The sequence below is a fragment of the Urocampus carinirostris genome, chromosome 19 (genome assembly GCF_059441175.1).
Source record: "Urocampus carinirostris isolate Australia breed hairy pipefish chromosome 19, RoL_Ucar_1.0, whole genome shotgun sequence".
Lineage (NCBI taxonomy): Eukaryota > Metazoa > Chordata > Actinopteri > Syngnathiformes > Syngnathidae > Urocampus > Urocampus carinirostris.
The window spans coordinates 25,845,987-25,864,737 of NC_142367.1; the positions used below are offsets into that span (position 1 = coordinate 25,845,987).

Here is an 18,751-nt window from a genome sequence, read left to right on the forward strand (position 1 = left end):
TATTGTGATATTTATAATTGGTATGCAGTTGCTATGTATCCTGTGATGACATTGAAGGCAGTGTTGGTTTGTGTAATCAAACTTAATGTAGTATTTGTAGTTACTATGCAATTGCCATGTCCCTCGTGCTGGTTTGTTACTTTGATTATGATGTTAAGGGTTATGATGCAGTCACTAGGACCTTTGTAATGACATTTGGATTTTCTGTGCTGTCGCTATGTCTCCTTTAATGTTGTTGGTTTGTTCAGTCACTGTTTCAGTCGTGTTCGCTGTTGATATGAAGTTGCCATGTCCTTTTTGGTCATATTTGTATTTGCTGTGCAGTTTCTATGTCTCCTGTTGAAAGCACTCTTGGTTTGGCCGGTCATAATTATTGTGATATTTATAATTGGTATGCAGTTGCTATGTATCAAGTGATGACATTGAAGGCAGTCTTGGTTTGTGAAATGAAACTTAATGTAGTATTTGTAGTTACTATGCAATGGCCATGTCCCTTGTGCTGATGTGTTACTTTTATTGTGGTGTTTAGGGTTATCATGCAGTTACTAGGTCCTTTGTAATGATATTTGGATTTTCTGTGCGGTCGCTATGTCTCCTTTAAGGTTGTTGAAGGCACTCTTGGTTTGTTTAGTCACTGTTACTGTCGTGTTTGCGGTTAGTATGAAGTTGTCATATCTTTTTTGGTCACATTTGTATTTGCTGTGCAGTTTCTATGTCTCCTTTGGTTTGTCTAGTCATTATTATTGTGATATTTATAATTGGTATGCAGTTGCTATGTATCTTGTGATGACATTGAAGGCAGTCTTGGTTTGTGAATGAAACTTAATGTAGTATTTGTAGTTACTATGCAATGGCCATGTCCCTTGTGCTGATGTGTTCCTTTTATTGTGGTGTTTAGGGTTATCATGCAGTTACTAGGTCCTTTGTAATGATATTTAGATTTTCTGTGCGGTCGCTATGTCTCCTTTAAGGTTGTTGAAGGCACTCTTGGTTTGTTTAGTCACTGTTACTGTCGTGTTTGTGGCTAGTATGAAGTTGTCATATCTTTTTTGGTCACATTTGTATTTGCTGTGCAGTTTCTATGTCTCCTTTGGTTTGTCTAGTCTTTATTATTGTGATATTTATAATTGGTATGCAGTTGCTATGTATCTTGTGATGACGTTGAAGGCAGTTTTGGTTTGTGTAATGATGCTTAATGTAGTATATGTAGTTGCTATGCAATTGCCATGTCCTTTGTGCTGGTTTGTTACTTTTATTTTGGTGTTTAGGGTTATTATGCAGTTACTAGGTCCTTTGTAATGATATTTGGATTTTCTGTGCAATCGCTATGTCTACTTTAAGGTTGTTGAAGGCACTCTTGGTTTGTTTAGTTATAATTGGTATGCAGTTGCCATTTCTCTTTTGGTGAGCTTGAAGGCACTTTTAGTTATCTGTGGTCTCCCTTACGGCTGTGTTTAGGGCTTTTGTGCTGTTGCTATGTTATTTGTGATGTTTATATTTGATGTCTGTTACACAGTTGCTATGTCCTTTGGGATGATGCTGAAGGCACTTTTGGTTTGGCTAGTCACTCTCACTGTGTCGTTTGTAGTTGCAATGTAATGGCTATGTCTCTTGTGCCTAAATTTGCAAATGTATGCATTTAATATGTCTCATGTGTCGATGTGTGTGATTAGTATGCATTTTCATGTCCTTTTGCAAATGTTTTTGGGTGGAGCTTAGTGGGGAAACAAGAACCTCTGTCATCTGTCATTTTATATTCACATTCATCACGCACTTTCAACCCGCGATGAAATCAAGTCACGATCGCAGCGTGTTAAATCTTACCTTGACCTGCCCAACAAATGCGTGATCCTGCTTCTCGATGACGGTGAGATTCACCGGCAATGAGGTATCGAACTGGGGGTCGTTGTCATTAACATCTGTCACCACGATGTTCACCGTCGCAGAGGAGGTCTACACAAACCACATCAAAGTTTTCTCAATGAACACCTGAGTTTTTTGCAAATATGCTGCAAGTATTCCAATTTCAATTTCCTGACAGCTTCCTGTTTGAGACACTGAAAGGGATCCCCAGATTCTAAAACATACCACATATGAAAACAAATAGTACATGTTTTTGCATAATATCTACATATATGTCATTGGTATGGTCCGATTATTTTCCGATCGTTTTGAAGACAGTCTGTCTCGTCTTTGACTTCCTGAGCTCTGACGTCACGTGAAGCACACCAGCACCCTAGCAAGCCAGTGACCATATTGGTTAACATGTGTTGAGCCAAGTTTTGATAGTTTTTGTGGAGAATGGCTAGGCGTTGTTTCGCAGGTATGTGCAGAAATGGTACAACAAATAGCGAGCAGCCAAAATGTGGTGAACTAGCAAAAATAACACAGAGAGCTAACAGGTGTTAAACCAGCTGGGACACGGCTATTTAGAACTGGGAGAAAATGGGAGGCTGGCTGACTGGAAACATGCAGTAAGAAGCCAGGATAACCACGAGTCACAGCAGCAACAAACACAAACCCTGTCTGGTGAAAAAAAAGCAGGTTGGCCAACTAGACGATTGCTAACGGGGCTAACGTAGACCAGACAAAACTGGAAGCCCTCTGGAGCCCGCACACTCACTGGGAGCTATCTGGACAATAGTATATTAATTGCAAGACAAGTTGCAAAAGACACAAGATGAAAAGTCACAATCACATACCTAAAATGAGGCGAAGTAAAAAAAGGAACACACGCTGTACACAATAGCAGGTAAAATTTTCCTTTAATAACGAACTCATACAATAAAATCAGAAGTTCCCCAGGGACACGGTAAGCAAAGTTCTAGCCAGTCACTCCAAGCTAAAGAGAGCGCAATGCATTCCCTGATTGCTAAAATCGCTGTCTGCTTTTCAACGGGACACACCGTTTGTTTTGCTTCTCGATGTCATCTGGGGACGTCACAGCCCAATATATAAGGTCAAACTGTCGAAAAGGAATTTCTCTATATTTTAGTTAGTGTTTTTTCTTTATATTTAAGCTTATTAAAGCATTTAGAAAGGAAAAGAGCCAAAAAAAAATGCTAGCATTTTTGTAAGCTGGTTACGCTCTTGCCACTAGGAGGCACTACATATTACACACTGTCTGTTTAAGTCCAAAATGGTTCTTAAGACAATGCAATAACCGTAAATCTAATCTTGATACTGCATAAGTCCAGCAGATGGCACTAATACGCCACAAAAAACAGGGGGATAATCAACTTTGCCAATATAAAATGATCATTGCTTGCTTATTATATTTTCATGGTTTTCACAGAAAAGGCCTATTTCGTAATTTGCTATAAACTGGCGTAGTAAATAACAAAAGATTCGTAGTATTTGGTAGCACTGAGTCAGATAAACATACAATTTTGACGCTTAGGTCTTGTGCCAAAATAACAGCTAAGCTAGACAACATAGGTGCTGAAATAATTGAACATTTAAAAACTATTTGAGAATTTTGCTAACATTCTAAAACTCAAATCTAACGGACTGGCTAAAATTAAACCTTCTTACCACTGTAAACAAAATAAATTACTGTCGAAGCTCTTTAGCTAACTTTCCGCCATTCCGCTGTGTCAAGCTACCGTAGGTTTAACTATGCTAAGTAAGCGCAAACAAAGAATAAAATGCACGTATTAAAATACAAAGAAACGGAAATGGGATTTCAGTCGAAATTGCACAACTAAATGAAGTTCCCTTCTGGAAATGATCGGATTTGTGTTACACATTTTAAAAATAATCTTTTTTTAAAAAGCATTTTATGTCACGGTTGCCATGGCGCCCAATTGGCCCCGCCTATGAGGCGCCAGCTGCGGCTCGTTGACAGATTGGCTTCCCTTCTATTTAATCTCAGTGCTCTCACTCTCACTTAGTCGTCCGACAACGAACATCTGCCCCGCAAGACATGGATTTTGATTCTGTCCGGTTTCCTGCCTACATTTCCTGTCCGGAATCGTTCCCGTCTATTTTCGTCCTGTTTATTATTCTCTCTAGTTTTCGTTCCTGTCTAGTTCGTCCTGTTTAATTTCGATATCTTGTTTCAATATCAATCCTGTCATTCCACGCCAGACTGCTGCCTAACATGCACGACTCCCCATTTCCCATAAAATAAAAGGCTTGTGTAAGAAACATCACGCATTTGGGTTCTCGTCCTGTTCCGGGTCATGACATTTTTGAGGATAGTACATCATTTTGAATTAGCTATTTCGTAAGTAGCTTGCACGATAAAAAGGTGCGAGCACCCGGGCTGTAAAACGTCCAGTATTCCTTTTTTGGGTGATTTGTTCATCTAAAATGGATTCCTTGTCCTGTAACGGTTGGCATTCACCAGAAGGAAACGAGCATGCTTGTGCAGAACTACTGCAGCAGGAGATGATTTATTCACCCCATGAAGTGCTGCAAAACTGCCGAGTCGGACCAAGAGTGTCATGCTCTCGGCAGGTCAGCGCCAGCCTATTCACAACCTACATGACCAGTGGCAGCATGATGGATTCACTGGCCAAATAGCCAATTAGACACCTTGTAGTCTGACGCTGTTAGAGTCAATAATGTGTGTATGCACGTATATGTGAGAGCGAGCCAAGGCCGTCTGCAGAGACTCTGAAAGAATATGTATTGTGCAGAAGTCTGGGGCAATAATTACCAAAGTTGACTACAGCCCCTTTTTATCCTCCAAAAACGTGCAATTAGAACCATACACGGGGTAGGATATCAACTCATATTTTATTCCTGCAGTCCAAATGATTAAAATGAGATGATTTAGTAAAATCTTTCACTGCACAATTGCTATTTAAGGTCAACAAAAACATAGCGCCGGAAAACATCCGTAAATTATTCATTCGGAAAGAGGGAAATTATAATTTAAGGGACTGTCGTGAATTCATAATCCCAAAGGTGAGAACCACCAGGAAAAGTATGTGTGTGTCGGTGTGCGGAGTCAAACTTTGGAACAATTTACAAGAAAAGATCAAACACTGTCCAACTATTCACATGTTCAAATATAAATACAAAAAAACATTACTGGCGGAATACAGAGATGAAGAAAATGGGTGATACGAGAGATTGGGAATAGTGCGTCTAGTTATTAACTTTGTGTTATTGTTGCTATTCTTATATCATAACTGTTATTATTAATATCATTACAATTGTTGTTATATCATTGGTGTATTTGGTGGGTTAGGTAATATAAGCATTTGCTTCTTACTACCCCTTTTCGAACATATTATGTAACGTTATTTTGTTGTTGAGTTATTGTTTTTATTTTGATGTTCGAATAAAGGTTTCATGAAATGAAATGAAATCATCAGCGCTTTTCAAGTCAAGACTTCCCAAAGTGCTTTACAGTGTGCTTCACATTTCCCAATAGCGGCCGTGCAGCCATGTAAGGCGCTAACCTGCTTATTGGGGGCATTAGGGGTTCAGTGTCTTACCCAAGGACACTTCGACATGTAACACGGAGGAGCCGGGATTCGAACTGCGATTCCTTGATCCCAAGACGAGCGCTCTACCTCCTGAGCCACTGCATTCATTCATGTGAACTAAATGCGCCACAAATTTCCAACTGTCTTTACTGCAGCACAGTTCCTTATTAGGTTCCTTATTAAGTATGTACAGTGTCTTAGAAAATTATCGATCCCACGCCCAAGAACACTTGGACGTATGGTCATATTTCAGGCTTAAAACACAAATATTTTCCAAGAATTAACAACATGTGAGACACACGCGTGAAAAGAAACCTAGTTTATTCAACATTTTATTTCGTGCGAACAAATAAAAAAACGAAAATTGCAATATATTGCCCCTCTTTGAGTTAATACTTGTCATAATAGTCTGTAGTCTGTACAGCCCTTTGAGTTTTGTGTCACAAATAAACACAACTCGACTCGACTTCATCCACCAATTGGATAACTTAATTTTAAAAAGCATGAACTGGAACGCCTCCGGTGACTGACAGTACCAGTTTTAAATGAGAGGCGCGAACGCTGTTCAAAATGTCTTCTACCAGCGCGGAGGCTGGGACGAAGGTGTACAACCTACTTTGCTGCAATCACGGTCACACAGTCTTTTTGGGTATGTCTCGATAAGTTTTGCACATCTGTAAACAGAATCCTATATTATTCTTCATTACACAACAGCTTAAGTTCCATAAGGTTTGATGATGATTGTTTGTGCCCAGCATTTTTCAAATCTTTCCACAAATGTTCTAAAAGATTGAGTTCTGGATTATTATGTTTGGTCATTCTAACACCGTTGTATTATTCATTTTAATCCCTCGCATTTTAGATTTTGCTTTATATTTATGGTCGTTGTCCTGTTACAGACCCCAACAGATTTTCTGCCAGAATCGCAATCTATTTGGCTCCATCTATCTTCCCATCATGTCTAGCAATCTTCGCGGTCCCTACTGAAGAAGTGCAATTCCAGAGCATGATGCTGCCACTACCATGCTTGACAGTGACATATTGATTTGCGGTGTCACTCTTATGCCAAACGTAACGCTTTGCATTCAGCCCAAAAATGTTACTTTTGGTCTCATCTGGCACTTTTTTTCCCACATGTTAAGTCTCTCCCATGTGGCTTCTTTCAGAAAGAGCGTTCGACTTACAACTATTCCAAAGAGGGGCAGACGTATGCAGAATACGACTAATTCGTGTCTTACACACAGATATACTACCCTAGCTGTGTATGCCTGCATGTCATTTAGTGTAGTAAGGCACCTCTTGGTTGCTTCTCCGATTAGTTTGCCCTTGTTCTGGACGAAAGTGAACCTGCACCCCATTCTCAAGTCTCTTGCAGACTCCAACACAAATCTCTGCCAGAATCGCCCTGTATTTGGCTCTATTCATCTTCCCATTGTGCTTACTTTGCACAATGTGGCCTATTTACACTACTGCATATTGCACTATGACGATCCCCTGTAAGTAAACACCCAATGTAAATATCTTCTTCTCTTACATGCCCACACTTTCTTGTGTAAGTATTTTGTGTTCATATATATCCAAATTCTTCCATCTTTTTGTCTCTTTTTAATCTTTTATCTTTACAGTCAAAATGTGTAACTGGAGTGCCACGTCCAATTTTGTTGTCACAATATGTTCAACCCATTTTGTAACAATGATAATAAAGGTATATTCTATTCTATGTAACCTCATAGCATAATGCAGCCGCCGCCACCATGTTTGACAGTGGAGATGGTGTTTTCAGGGTAATGTGCAGTGTTACCCGGCAAACGTAATGCTTTGCATTCAGCCCAAAAAGTTCAATTTGGGTCTCATCTGACTAGAGCACCTGGTTTCACATGTTACTTGTGTCTCCCAGATTTATGCCAAGTGTGACTAATACATTTCTTATGCACAGATTGTCCCACCTCGGCTGTGTATGCCTGCATGTCATCCAATCTGATCCTGGGCCTCTAGGTTGCTTCTGATTAGTTTTCTACTTGTTTGGGCCAAAAGTTTAGGATAGCCAGGTTTTGGTAGGTTTGCAGAGGTTTTATGTTCTCTCCATTTTTATATTATTCCTCGCACATTAATCCAGGAGATGTATGAACATTGCTAAATCGTTTTGCATCCCATTTCTGCTTCCTACTTTTATCCCGGACTTGCCTGATGTGTTTTTTGGTCTTCACAATGCCGTCTGTTCTCCTTTCACAGACTTCTGAGCCAATTACAAATCAGATGCATTCCTACTGAGAATAAATGACGTGAAGTACACCCTGTTTGTCACTGTTAATCATTTAGGTTGACATTGAATCATTGAGAAGTCTTCAGGGCACTTCTAGACTCGTTTGGCTGAGCTGAGAGAACAGAGGGGCTATATTTAAAAATATTTGGTTCCGGTATACAATCCTGTCTTACGTGTTACTGATTCTTAAAAAAATGTTTTCTGTTTATTAGCTTTAGGTTTGAAGCCAAAAATGTGGCAATATGAAAATGAAGTTATTCAGGGTCAATGCTTTCACCAGGCACTGTATTTGGTAGCTCTGCAGGAAGAATAGTTGTAGTTATTTTAAAGGTTTTCTTATTGTAAGGCCCCAAGGCCCTTAAACAAGGCTTATGGATGGGCTTGTAATTCTCTTTCAAGAAAAAAGGAGAACATACAGTTATTTCCTTTCATTGAGGTCCCCTGAGGAGTTAACGAGATAAAGAAAAGACAAGGCTAGGTTATAGCGTTCGATTCGGGCGACCTGACATGAATGTGCCTTCTGAAGTATTCAAAGTTGAAGGTCATTTAAGAAGGTGGGGTGAGTCAGTTGAAAAGGTAAATATTTTCTCGATTAAGTTCATGTTAGAATAGAGTAGAATATACCTTTATTGTCATTGTTACAAAATGGGTTGAACATATTGCAGTGTTCATTTAACCTGTGAAAATTGATGGGTCCCGGGGACTCGCATGCTCAAAAATCTATGGGTCCCAACAGAGATCTATGGCTCCACAAAATTTTGTCTTATCGAGGTTGAAATTGTAAATCGGTGACAAATATATATATATATATATAATAATAATAATAATAATTTCCTTGTATTGTCATTCTGTGTAACAATGTACACAGAACGAAATGTCGATTGCACCTGACCCGTTGTAGCGAGCCGATGCAGCCGCAGCCAACAGAGGGCGCCGCCGACCACTTTTTAAGTCTTAGGAATGACTCGGCCGGGGCGCGAACCACCGACCTCCCAGTCTCAAAGCGGGCGCCTTACCATCTACAAATCTATATATTCATTCAGTTTTAATCATCATCATATTGTTGGTAATATACCGATTAAAGGGATAACCACAAACCTGTTTTTTTTTTCATTTTCTCCTTTTATACTTCCTTTTTTTCTTAACTTCTTTATACAACATCATCATTTGTAATATAATGCATCAAAGCAAGTGAGCCGTTTGAGAGCCGGCTCTCTTTGATGAGTTGAGCCGAAAAAGCCGGTTCTCTAAAAAGAGACGGACGTTTCGCCACACAACTCGAGATCGGCGTGCAGACGAAAACTCGAACCGCGAGACCAAAACAACAGCCTGACGAAAAGTTTGGAGTGCGGTAAATCTTTGTTTAAAAAAAAATGTGATCGGGTAAGAATGACAATTTTGTGTCAAAAAAGTTGCGTACCGGGGACGCATGTTGATTTGAGACTATGCGTCCCCAGCAAAAATGATGCGTCTAGGACGCAGGAACGCGGGCAAACGAGAACACTGTTATTGTGACAACAAAATTGGGCATGGCACTCCAGGTTCACATATTAACACTCCAGTTTCACGTATTATATGTTACATACGGGGCAGCAAGGCGGCACAGTGGTTAGCGCGTGTGCAGCACGGTTCTAAGGTCTTGGGAACCACCTGTGTGGGTTCAAATCCAGCTATCGGACTTCCTGTGCGGAGGTTGTATGTTCTCCCCGTGCTTGCGTGGGTTTCCTCCGGGCACTCCGGTTTCCTCCCACATTCCAAAGACATGCATTTCAGGTGGATTGGCTGGTCCAAATTGTCCCTAGGTGTGAATAAGGCGAGCGAGTTGTCTGTCCCTGTGTGACCTGCGATTGGCTGGCAACCAGTTCAGGGTGTCCTCTGCCCACTGCCTGATGATTGCTGGGATGGGCTCCAGCACCCCCGCAACCCTACTGAGGATAAGCGGTGCAGCTAATGAGATGAGATGAAATATGTTACATATGTTATATGATAATGTTATATGTTACAACTGCGTTCAAAGAGGCCTTATGCTTTATTTTCCACTGCAGTCAATTGTTCTTATCTTACCAATATCAGTGCTGTTTGGGGCAGGATATATTAGGTGTGAGGAAGGGTAGATGGACGGAGTGCTGGAGAGTGGTTCCATACTGATCCCCACTGTTTTTTTTTAAATTTCTATTCATCCATGTAGCACAAAAATTGTGAAATATATGCCTATAGTAGACTGCAAAACGTCAACCCAAACCCCCCAAAACATAAAAAGAGAACATTTTATTTGACCACATCTAAGAAATGCATGTACTCGCACGCGCATCATGAATCAGCTGACCCATTCCGCGATCATGACTTCCTGCCAGGAGATGGCGGAAGGGAATAACAAAGTCCTAAATTCCGTACAGCAAATCATGTACAGTCGTATGAAAAAATGTGATCATTGACATATGACCTGCTTCCCGCGTCCAGCAATCCCCTCCCTTTCTTCTAATAAAACTTGTGAGAAACGTTACGCGAGTGGGTCCTGTTTCCGTTCGGGTCCTGAAACATTTTCCACTTTTCCATCCCCTTGTAGCCAACTTTGTAAGGAGCCATTATTATGAGCAGAAAACAAAAGAAAACCAACAAAATCACAATGAAATGAATGCATTGTCGCCATCTACTGTTAAGTAGTGTAATTGACACTTCGTATTTCCTTTTCCTAGCATTATTTTGCCTAGGTAAAAGCCCGCGACCCACAGAAAATTCAGGTATTTGGACATAACAAGGGACCCTGCATGGCAGAAGAAGAACAATGTGTTCCAAAACTAACGCCATCTACTGTTAGGTAGTGTAATTGCACTACATATTTCCTTTTCCTATAATTATTTTGCCAAGGTAAAACCCCCGCGACCCACAGAAAACAGGTCCATGACCCACTTTGATATGCCAACCCACCATTTGAGAAATATTCCGATCTATGATACATTTAACTGAAATTGCTGATTTAAAGAGCCAATGATTCTTAAAAATGACCCAAACCATTGTCAACAGTGAAAACCGTACACCCACTTTTGACATTTTAATGAATGAGAGTAATCCTTACCCCATCTGGTCTCTCATCCGAAGCTGTGACCACTAGTGTATAGTAGTCCACGGACTCCCTGTCTAGAGGTTTGTCTAACACCAAAGACCCAGAACTGGAACAGAGTGAGCATGAACACAATTATGAGAATTTCAAACTAAACAAGCAGAACAACCCAAATGCAAGGACAGTATTTTAACTGTACGGTAGCGTAGTTTTTCACAGTGTCTTGAAAATACTTTCAGAATAAGCTAGTATTTGACGCGATGCCCATTGATTCTTGGGTGCACCTCCGCCGATTGACGGCACAACGTCAGCTTATTTCCGGTTGAAGAAATCCAACTCTTTAATTTGCAAAGTGGGTCATTGTAAAAATATTCTTCGAGTTTGCGTCGTGAGCCGAAGGGCGTAACAGAATATGCGTGAAAGCGCTAGTCAGCACACCTTTGTAGTCGCGCTATAATCATACATGGAAGGCTCAGCCGACGTCGAGTCTGACAAAGCCCATCTAATATTCCTCCAACGTGGAGATGAAAGCTCCTTAAAGTGCTTGTTTCACATTTTTGAATATATCTGTGTACATTGTGTTCTGAAATCCTTAAATCCCGGGTCTTTGCTTCCCTGTCACAGACCAGGAACGGAGACGAGACCCAATTGCGTTCGTTTTACTCAGTTTTCATTAAGAAGGAGAACAGGGCTTGCATCCACGATCCGATGATTGTCGGGCACGGGTAGCAGATAGAAGGAACGCGGAAGTGGCACTTCCGTGTCGAGCGAGGGTAGTCGTAGACGGGGAGAAAAACAGGTCGATGGCCGGGGCGGAAGAGCAAAAACAGGTCCAGAAAAGAGGTCAGCAACAGATATCAGGGCAGGATAGAGTCGGAGAGTCACAAAAAGCTTGCCTAGCTGGGAGCATAGGTTCACAGACGATCTGACGAGTGCTTGCTGGAGGACGGGAGTTTAAAAAGAGTACGACAGCCAATCAGAGTCCGGGGCTGTTGGAGGTGCCCCGCATCTGTAATCACGACATTCCCGGATGCTGTTCAACACGAGGTCCATCATCTTCGACGACTCGTCACTTTGCATTTGTATCTCCGCAGTTCCATTTCAGAAGTGAATTCCCGAGGTTTCTCCTCACCCCCTAAGAAATGTAAACAGACCTCCCCCTGGTGGTGGAAAATGCATTTTTGATGACATATAAATGAATAAATAGAGCAGGGCGCCTTTGTTGGAGTTCTTGTTGGAGCCCAATTCTCTAAGGTGGCACTCTGAGACTCCAGGATCTTTTGGAGCTATTATTGTCTCTCCGGTGGTGCCTACTGATTCGGAGATAATGCGGAGAACCGGATGCTAATATTATGCCCACAGAAATAGACCAAAAAATTAGAAACACCGTCCCCGTGGGGCAAAACTTACTACGCTGGTGCAAACTCCACTGCACCAGTGCTATCGTTGCATAGGCGGACATCTTATATCAGATTTCATTTCAAGTTTATCGTCTTGAGAAGTGAGCGTGAAAAGGCCAAGAACTGCAGTTTTCTGAGTCCCAGATATACACAGAATAGATGAGAAAGACAAAAAAACGATGTGGATGCTTACTTGTGCTCCAGTGAAAACTGTCCATGGTGATCTCCACGATTGATCCGGTAGATGATGGGGTCCTGCTCACGATCTACTGCCTGAAATCACGATAACAATTTATGATGCGATAAATACTTACCGAAAAAAAAAAACAATTTCCGCATAAAATATACTAAAACTTTAAAATCTAAAATTTTAAAACGTTCAGAATCAAAACATAATAATGAATTTGGTCCCTCTTTTTAAGCACTAAGTTTGATAGTTTTGTAGTAATATTGTAGCATTTTTTGTAGTACTGTAGCATTTTTGTTGTAGACACACAGAGGGACAATGGCATTAGTAGTGCTGTATTTACCATATATATATATATATATATATATATATATATATATGTAGAGAGAGAGAGAGAGAGAGAGAGAAAGAGGAGACGAGAAAGAGATAGCTAGGTAGAGAGAGAAAGAAAGAGAGAGCAAGAGAGCAATAGAGCGAGAGAGAGCGAAAGAGAAAGAGAGAGAGGACACGATAGAAAGAGAGGGAGAGAGAGAGAGGAGACAAGAAAGAAAGTGAGAGAGAAAGAGAGAGATAGATAGTGATAACTAGAGAGATAAAGAGTGAGAGAGTGGTAGCTAGTGGTAGGTAGAGAGAGAGAGAGAGAGAGAGAGAGAGAGAGAGAGAGAGAGAGAGAGAGAGAGAGAGAGAGAGAGAGAGAGAAGAGAGAAGAGAAAGAGAGAGAGAGAAACAGAAAGAGAGAGACAGAGAGAAAGAGAGAGATAGATAGCGATAGCTAGAGACAGAGAGAAAGAGAGAGAGATAGATAGCGATAGCTAGAGAGAGAGAGAGAGAGAGCTAGAGAGAAAGAGAGAGAGATAGCTAGATAGCTAAGGAGAGAGAGAGAGAGAGAGAGAGAGAGCTAGGTAGCTAGAGAGAGAGATAGCCAGATAGATCGAGAAAGAGAGATAGCTGGATAGATAGCCAGAGAGCGAGAGAGAGATAGCTAGAGAGAGAGATAGCGAGAGATAGCTAGAGAGAGAGAGAGAGATACTTAGATAGCTAGAGGGATAGCTAAATAGCAAGATAGCTAGAGAGCTAGAGCGAGAGCGAGAGAGTCATTATATTTTGACCATTTTTGTTTCACAGGTCAGATAAAAGAAGCCTGACGGGCTGCATGTGGCCCGCGGGCTGCATTTTGCCCACCCCTGTCCTATACGAGAATGCTTGGTAGAGATTAATCAGTAGGCACAACACTATTTCACCCAACAAAATGTTATTGCAGAAACCTTTTGGAGTCAAGGTATTTTTCTTCAAATTCAATGCTGTGATCTAGATCAGGGTTTCTCAACTGGTGGGTCCAAAACCATTTTTGGTGGGTCTTTGCCATGGCAAAAGAATACTAAGAAGAAGAAAAATGGAGGGGCGATTCCACTCCTTAACAGTAGGTGGCGATGATGCCTTGATAATGCCTGTTTGGAGGGAACTTATCTTATTTTATTGTGATTTTCTTGGTTTTATTACCGTTCTCTGCAGATAGTAACAGGTCCCAGGAAAATTAGTAATAAAAGGAAAGAAAAGTGGAAAATGGTGATAACATTGATCGAGTTTAAGAAGGAAATAATTGCAAATACGAAAATAATGTACGAGTCTGCCATTGAAGCGCTGCTGAAAGGTACAGTAAATGGATTAAAATTGTTATATTTTTAACTTTTTACCAGTATATTAATCTTTATCAACCACATTATTGAAAATTTATCAATGTTTGAATTTATTTAAGTATATGGCTATTTTAAAGCAGTTTTAGAGGGTCTCTAACAGAATGTTTTGTAGGTTTTTATGCGAGTATATACGGTACTTATATGCCATACACAGGTTAGGATATCGAGATCATACAGATATTTTATTCCTGCAGTACAATTATTAAAATTGGATGATTTAGTCAATTTTTTCACTGCACAACTGCTATTTAAGGTCAGCAAAAACATAGTGCCAGAAAACATCCATAAATTATTCATTCGGAAAGGGGGAAATTCATAATCCCAAAGGTGAGAACCACCAGGAAAAGTATGTGTGTGTCTGTGTGCGGAGTCAAACTTTGGAACAATTTAGAAGACAAGATCAAATCATTTCAAACTATTCACTTAATCACTTGTTCAAATTTTCATTCATACTTGTTTTTTTCAATGAAGAAAAAAGTGAAATATCTTATACTATCTGTGCTTTGTATCACACACTTTTGATTGGCTCGTGTTTCTTTCTTGTTTGTGTCGCAGCTCATCATTGGGATGGAATGGTGGGTCCTCAATCAGACCAGTTGAGAACCGCTCATTTAAAAAAACGATCTTCCACATATTGCTTTTGTGAAGTTTCATTGATGAATTTCATGATTCTTGAAGTATTTTTCGGAGTATTGGTATTGTACCTGGAGGTTAAGCAGCGTGGCCCCCGTCCTCATGGCTTCGCTTATCTCGAGGCTGTATCGCTCCCGGGGAAATCGTGGAGGGCTCTGGTTGTTGGGCGGCAAAACTTCAATGTACACCGTCGTAATGGAGGACCTTCAAGGGCGACACGAAGAAGACACTCTGAGACTGAAAAACATCCGTTCCGGATTTGGTGTTCTTATGCCGTCTAAGCAATCGATTCAGGTACGTGAGGTAACCAGGAAAGCCTTTGCTTTTGTATTCTTGAACGTCCTTAAGGTTCAGAGATAGATAGATAGATGTATAGATAGATAGAATAGAATAGAATAGAATAGAATAGATGGATAGATAGATGGATACTGCAGAGATAGACAGAGAGGTACAGCAGAGATTGAGAGAGAGAGAGAGAGAGAGAGAGAGAGAGAGAGATACTGCAGAGAGAGAGAGAGAGAGATACTGCAGAGAGAGAGAGAGAGAGAGAGAGAGAGAGATACTGCAGAGAGAGAGATACTGCAGAGAGAGAGAGAGAGAGAGAGAGATACTGCAGAGAGAGAGAGAGAAAGAGAGAGAGATACTGCAGAGAGAGAGAGAGAGATACTGCAGAGAGACAAAGAGAGATAGATACTGCAGAGAGATAGATAGATAGAGATAGATAGATAGATAGATACTGCAGAGGGAGAGAGAGAGATAGATAGATACTGCAGAGAGAGAGATAGATAGATAGATACTGCAGAGAGAGAGAGATAGATATACTGCAGAGAGAGAGATAGATAGATAGATACTGCAGAGAGAGAAATGGAGAGATAGATACTGCAGAGAGATAGATAGATACTGCAGAGAGAGAGATATAGAGATAGATAGATAGATACTTTATTCATCCCCGTAGGGAAATTCACACTTCCAGCAGTATCCTTGTGTTGAAAAATAAAATAATAAAAATAAAGTAAATGAGTATTTAAATAGTGCTATGCAAAATACACACTGTAATAAAATTAGGGTAATATGAAAACTTGGGGGTGGGGTTTCATGTGGGCTTTTACTCCCCCGGGTGGAGTTAAAGAGCCTCATGGCATGAGGAAGAAATGATCTCCTCAGTCTCATACACCTTTTCGTGGCCAAATTCAAGCACTTTTAAGAACTTTCAAAGCCAAATATTTCATTTCCCCAAGACCATTAAGAGAAGAAATCTGGTTTGAATCATGTACTTTGCAGACCCACAAATTTTCTTCCTATCACAATTGATCACTCAAAACTAAAATCTAATTTTGTGAATGGCCTATAATCGATGTCCATAATTTATATGTAATCCTTCATAGTGCCCATTTAGGTCTAGCACGCACCTATCCTCTTTGGCGGGACCTGTAGAGGGCGATGACACAAAATATACAAATATACCAAATAATGCCAGCTGCCGTTATTCACGAGGAAAAATTCAACGGCAAGGCAAAGCCACCAGAGATCAGCGTCAGCATCGTTTTTAAGCAGACTTGTTGAGAAACATGGAAACATTTATGCAAAATTCAAGCACACTAAAATTCAAGGATTTCAAGCACCCGTTCGAACCCTGCTTCCTACAAAATGAGGAATCTATACTCGGTCATTCTTTTTATTATGCACCACATAAGATCGAAAGACATTTCGGAACTCCGCTACAGGGTCAAGATAAATGTGTAAGCATCGATTGGAGGCCATTTTTGAAAGGCCTACAAAGTTAATTGGTGGATTATTTTAGGTTGGAGGGAATTCAAGGAACAAGATATGAAGACAAAGAAGAGAACGTTATCCAAATAACCTAAAGAGGCACAGTTCTATACTACGGAAGTGCAGAAAATAATATCTGGGACCAAAACTGAAAATGAAACTCAATTTTCATTTAAAAACAATAACAAAAATGCAAGTCAAACATAACGCAATGAATCCGGCCCGGGAGACAACGCCGAGAAGCACAAGAGGAAAAAAAAGTTGAAAAGCAAGCTGCGCTTTTAACAATGTCTACTTGATGTCGCCGAAACAGTTGTAGGTGTAGTTCTTTCTCTTTCTCTACCCCCAGCCCTCTCTGTCTTTCTTTCATTCTCTTTTTCGTTCTTTCTGTCTGTCTTTATGAATCTCTTTCTCTCTCTTTTTTCTACCTCTTTTTCCCTTTTTCTTTATAACTCTGTCTCTCTGTATTTGTATCTATCCATCCTTCTTTCTTTCTCTTTTTTTCCTTTTTCCTTATCCATCTCTTTCCAACTTTCTCCCTCTAACTTTCTATCTTTTAATCGTTCCTTAGCTCCCCTTCCCCCTCTGTTTCTCTCCTTCTCTCTCTCTTTCCCATTTTCTTTCTAACTCTCTCTGTATTTCTATATATCCATCTCTCTTTCTCTTTTTTCTTTCTTTCTCTTTATCCATCTCTTTCCAACTTTCTCCCTCTTACTTTGTTTCTTTCTATCTTTTAATCCCTGTAATTATTTTTTATCTCCCCTTTCAAACCTTTTCTCTCTCACTTTCTCTTCCGATATTTTACTTTCCTTGCATTTCTTTCTTTCCTTCTTTTTCTCTCTCTTTCGCTATTTCGCTCTTTCTTTCTTTCGTTCTTCCTCTTTATTTTTCATCTTTCTTTTTCTCTCTCTCTCTTAAATGCTTTCTCTTTCTGTCTTCATCCCTCTCTCTCTTTCTGTCTCTCATTTTTTTCCCATCTCTTTCTCTCTAATTTACCAGTCCAGCTCCAACGAGAGTGCCTTTGCTACCATGAGAGAGTGGTGATAAGAAAACGGGAGTAGGAAGGAATTGATGATGATGACGACGCGGTAGTTTGCGCAGTCTAATGCAATATTATTGGACAAATGATAACAGCAACTTAAGCTTTCGCCGTACATGGCTTAGCCCTAGCCAATCGACTTCTGTTTACGAATTTAAACAGCTCAACTGTAGTAAGTTAGCTCTATAGTAAGAGGGTAGGGAACCTATGGCTCACGTGCCATATATGGCTCTTTTCATGAGAACATATGGCTCGGAGAGAAAATAGAACTTGTGCGATTTTTAAATATATCATTGTATGCAGAGCCAGGCACCACTCATGCGTAGCCGAGACGATACAAATGTATGAAAGGGTTCAGTCCAGTATATAAAGGATGATGAAAAGCCACAGAACAAACTTTAACCCAAAACAAACTTGGCTCCGCCCTGAATGTATTTGAGAGGGACCTCATCTCATTTTATTGTAGTTTAGTGTGTTTTATTGCCAACAATAATAGGTCGCAAGAAAGTTAGTGATTATGAAAAGTGGAAAACAGTAACATCAATCAAATCAAAGAAGGAAATGATTGCAAACTACAAAAATGGTGTACGCGTGACTACAGTAAATGGCCTGAACTTGTGTTTTTTTGTTTTTAACTACTGTTGTGTTCATCTTTATTATCATGCACATTTTGTTTTAGCTATGTTTTATTAATACCTTAAATTCTGGACTACTTTTTTCCCAAACGTTCAACCGGTGGAATATATGCCCCGAGGAAGACTGCAACTTTTTGGCTTGTGCATCAATTAAATTAGCGTAAACATACCCTCATCATGCAAAATGCAAAAATAAAGGCACATGACGCAGCTTTTAAGCTAAAAGCAATTGAGCAGTCCGATAAAGAAGGAAACAGAGCACAGAATAAGGAGTGGATGAGAGTTCCAGCGACAGAGACAGCGCGAGTGAGGCTGCGGGAGCGTGGAACGACGTCTATATGACAAAGTTTCTTTCCGACACTAAAGAAAGACGACTTTGATGGCTTCAGTTCTAAGGAGGAAGATGAGGACAGTTTACCGTGATCTTTACAAGTACGGTATGTTTTTTTTTTACCAGATCCGTTTACCGTGTTGCGAGCGTGTTGCTACCATTAACTGCCCTGTCACATGCACCGTTTGGGATGAAAGTTATATTATTATTATTAAAGCTTTGAAAACTCTCTCGGTGTACCGTCTTTCTTTGTAAATATGTGTAACCCATGTATAATATGTATTTTCAACTGTA

General features: G+C 40.2%; 1 protein-coding gene across 1 annotated transcript in view; it reads right to left on the reverse strand.

Moving 5' to 3' along the window:
* Nucleotides 1-18,751, reverse strand: part of pcdh15b (protocadherin-related 15b) — a 247,267-nt gene that overhangs the window by 92,962 nt on the left and 135,554 nt on the right. Inside the window, exons 18-21 of the mRNA XM_088323283.1 lie at nucleotides 14,754-14,886; nucleotides 12,359-12,438; nucleotides 10,781-10,874; nucleotides 1,825-1,953 (exon numbers count right to left, since the gene is read on the reverse strand). Coding sequence (XP_088179409.1) covers nucleotides 1,825-1,953; nucleotides 10,781-10,874; nucleotides 12,359-12,438; nucleotides 14,754-14,886 — 436 coding nt within the window. The remainder of the gene's footprint in view (nucleotides 1-1,824; nucleotides 1,954-10,780; nucleotides 10,875-12,358; nucleotides 12,439-14,753; nucleotides 14,887-18,751) is intronic.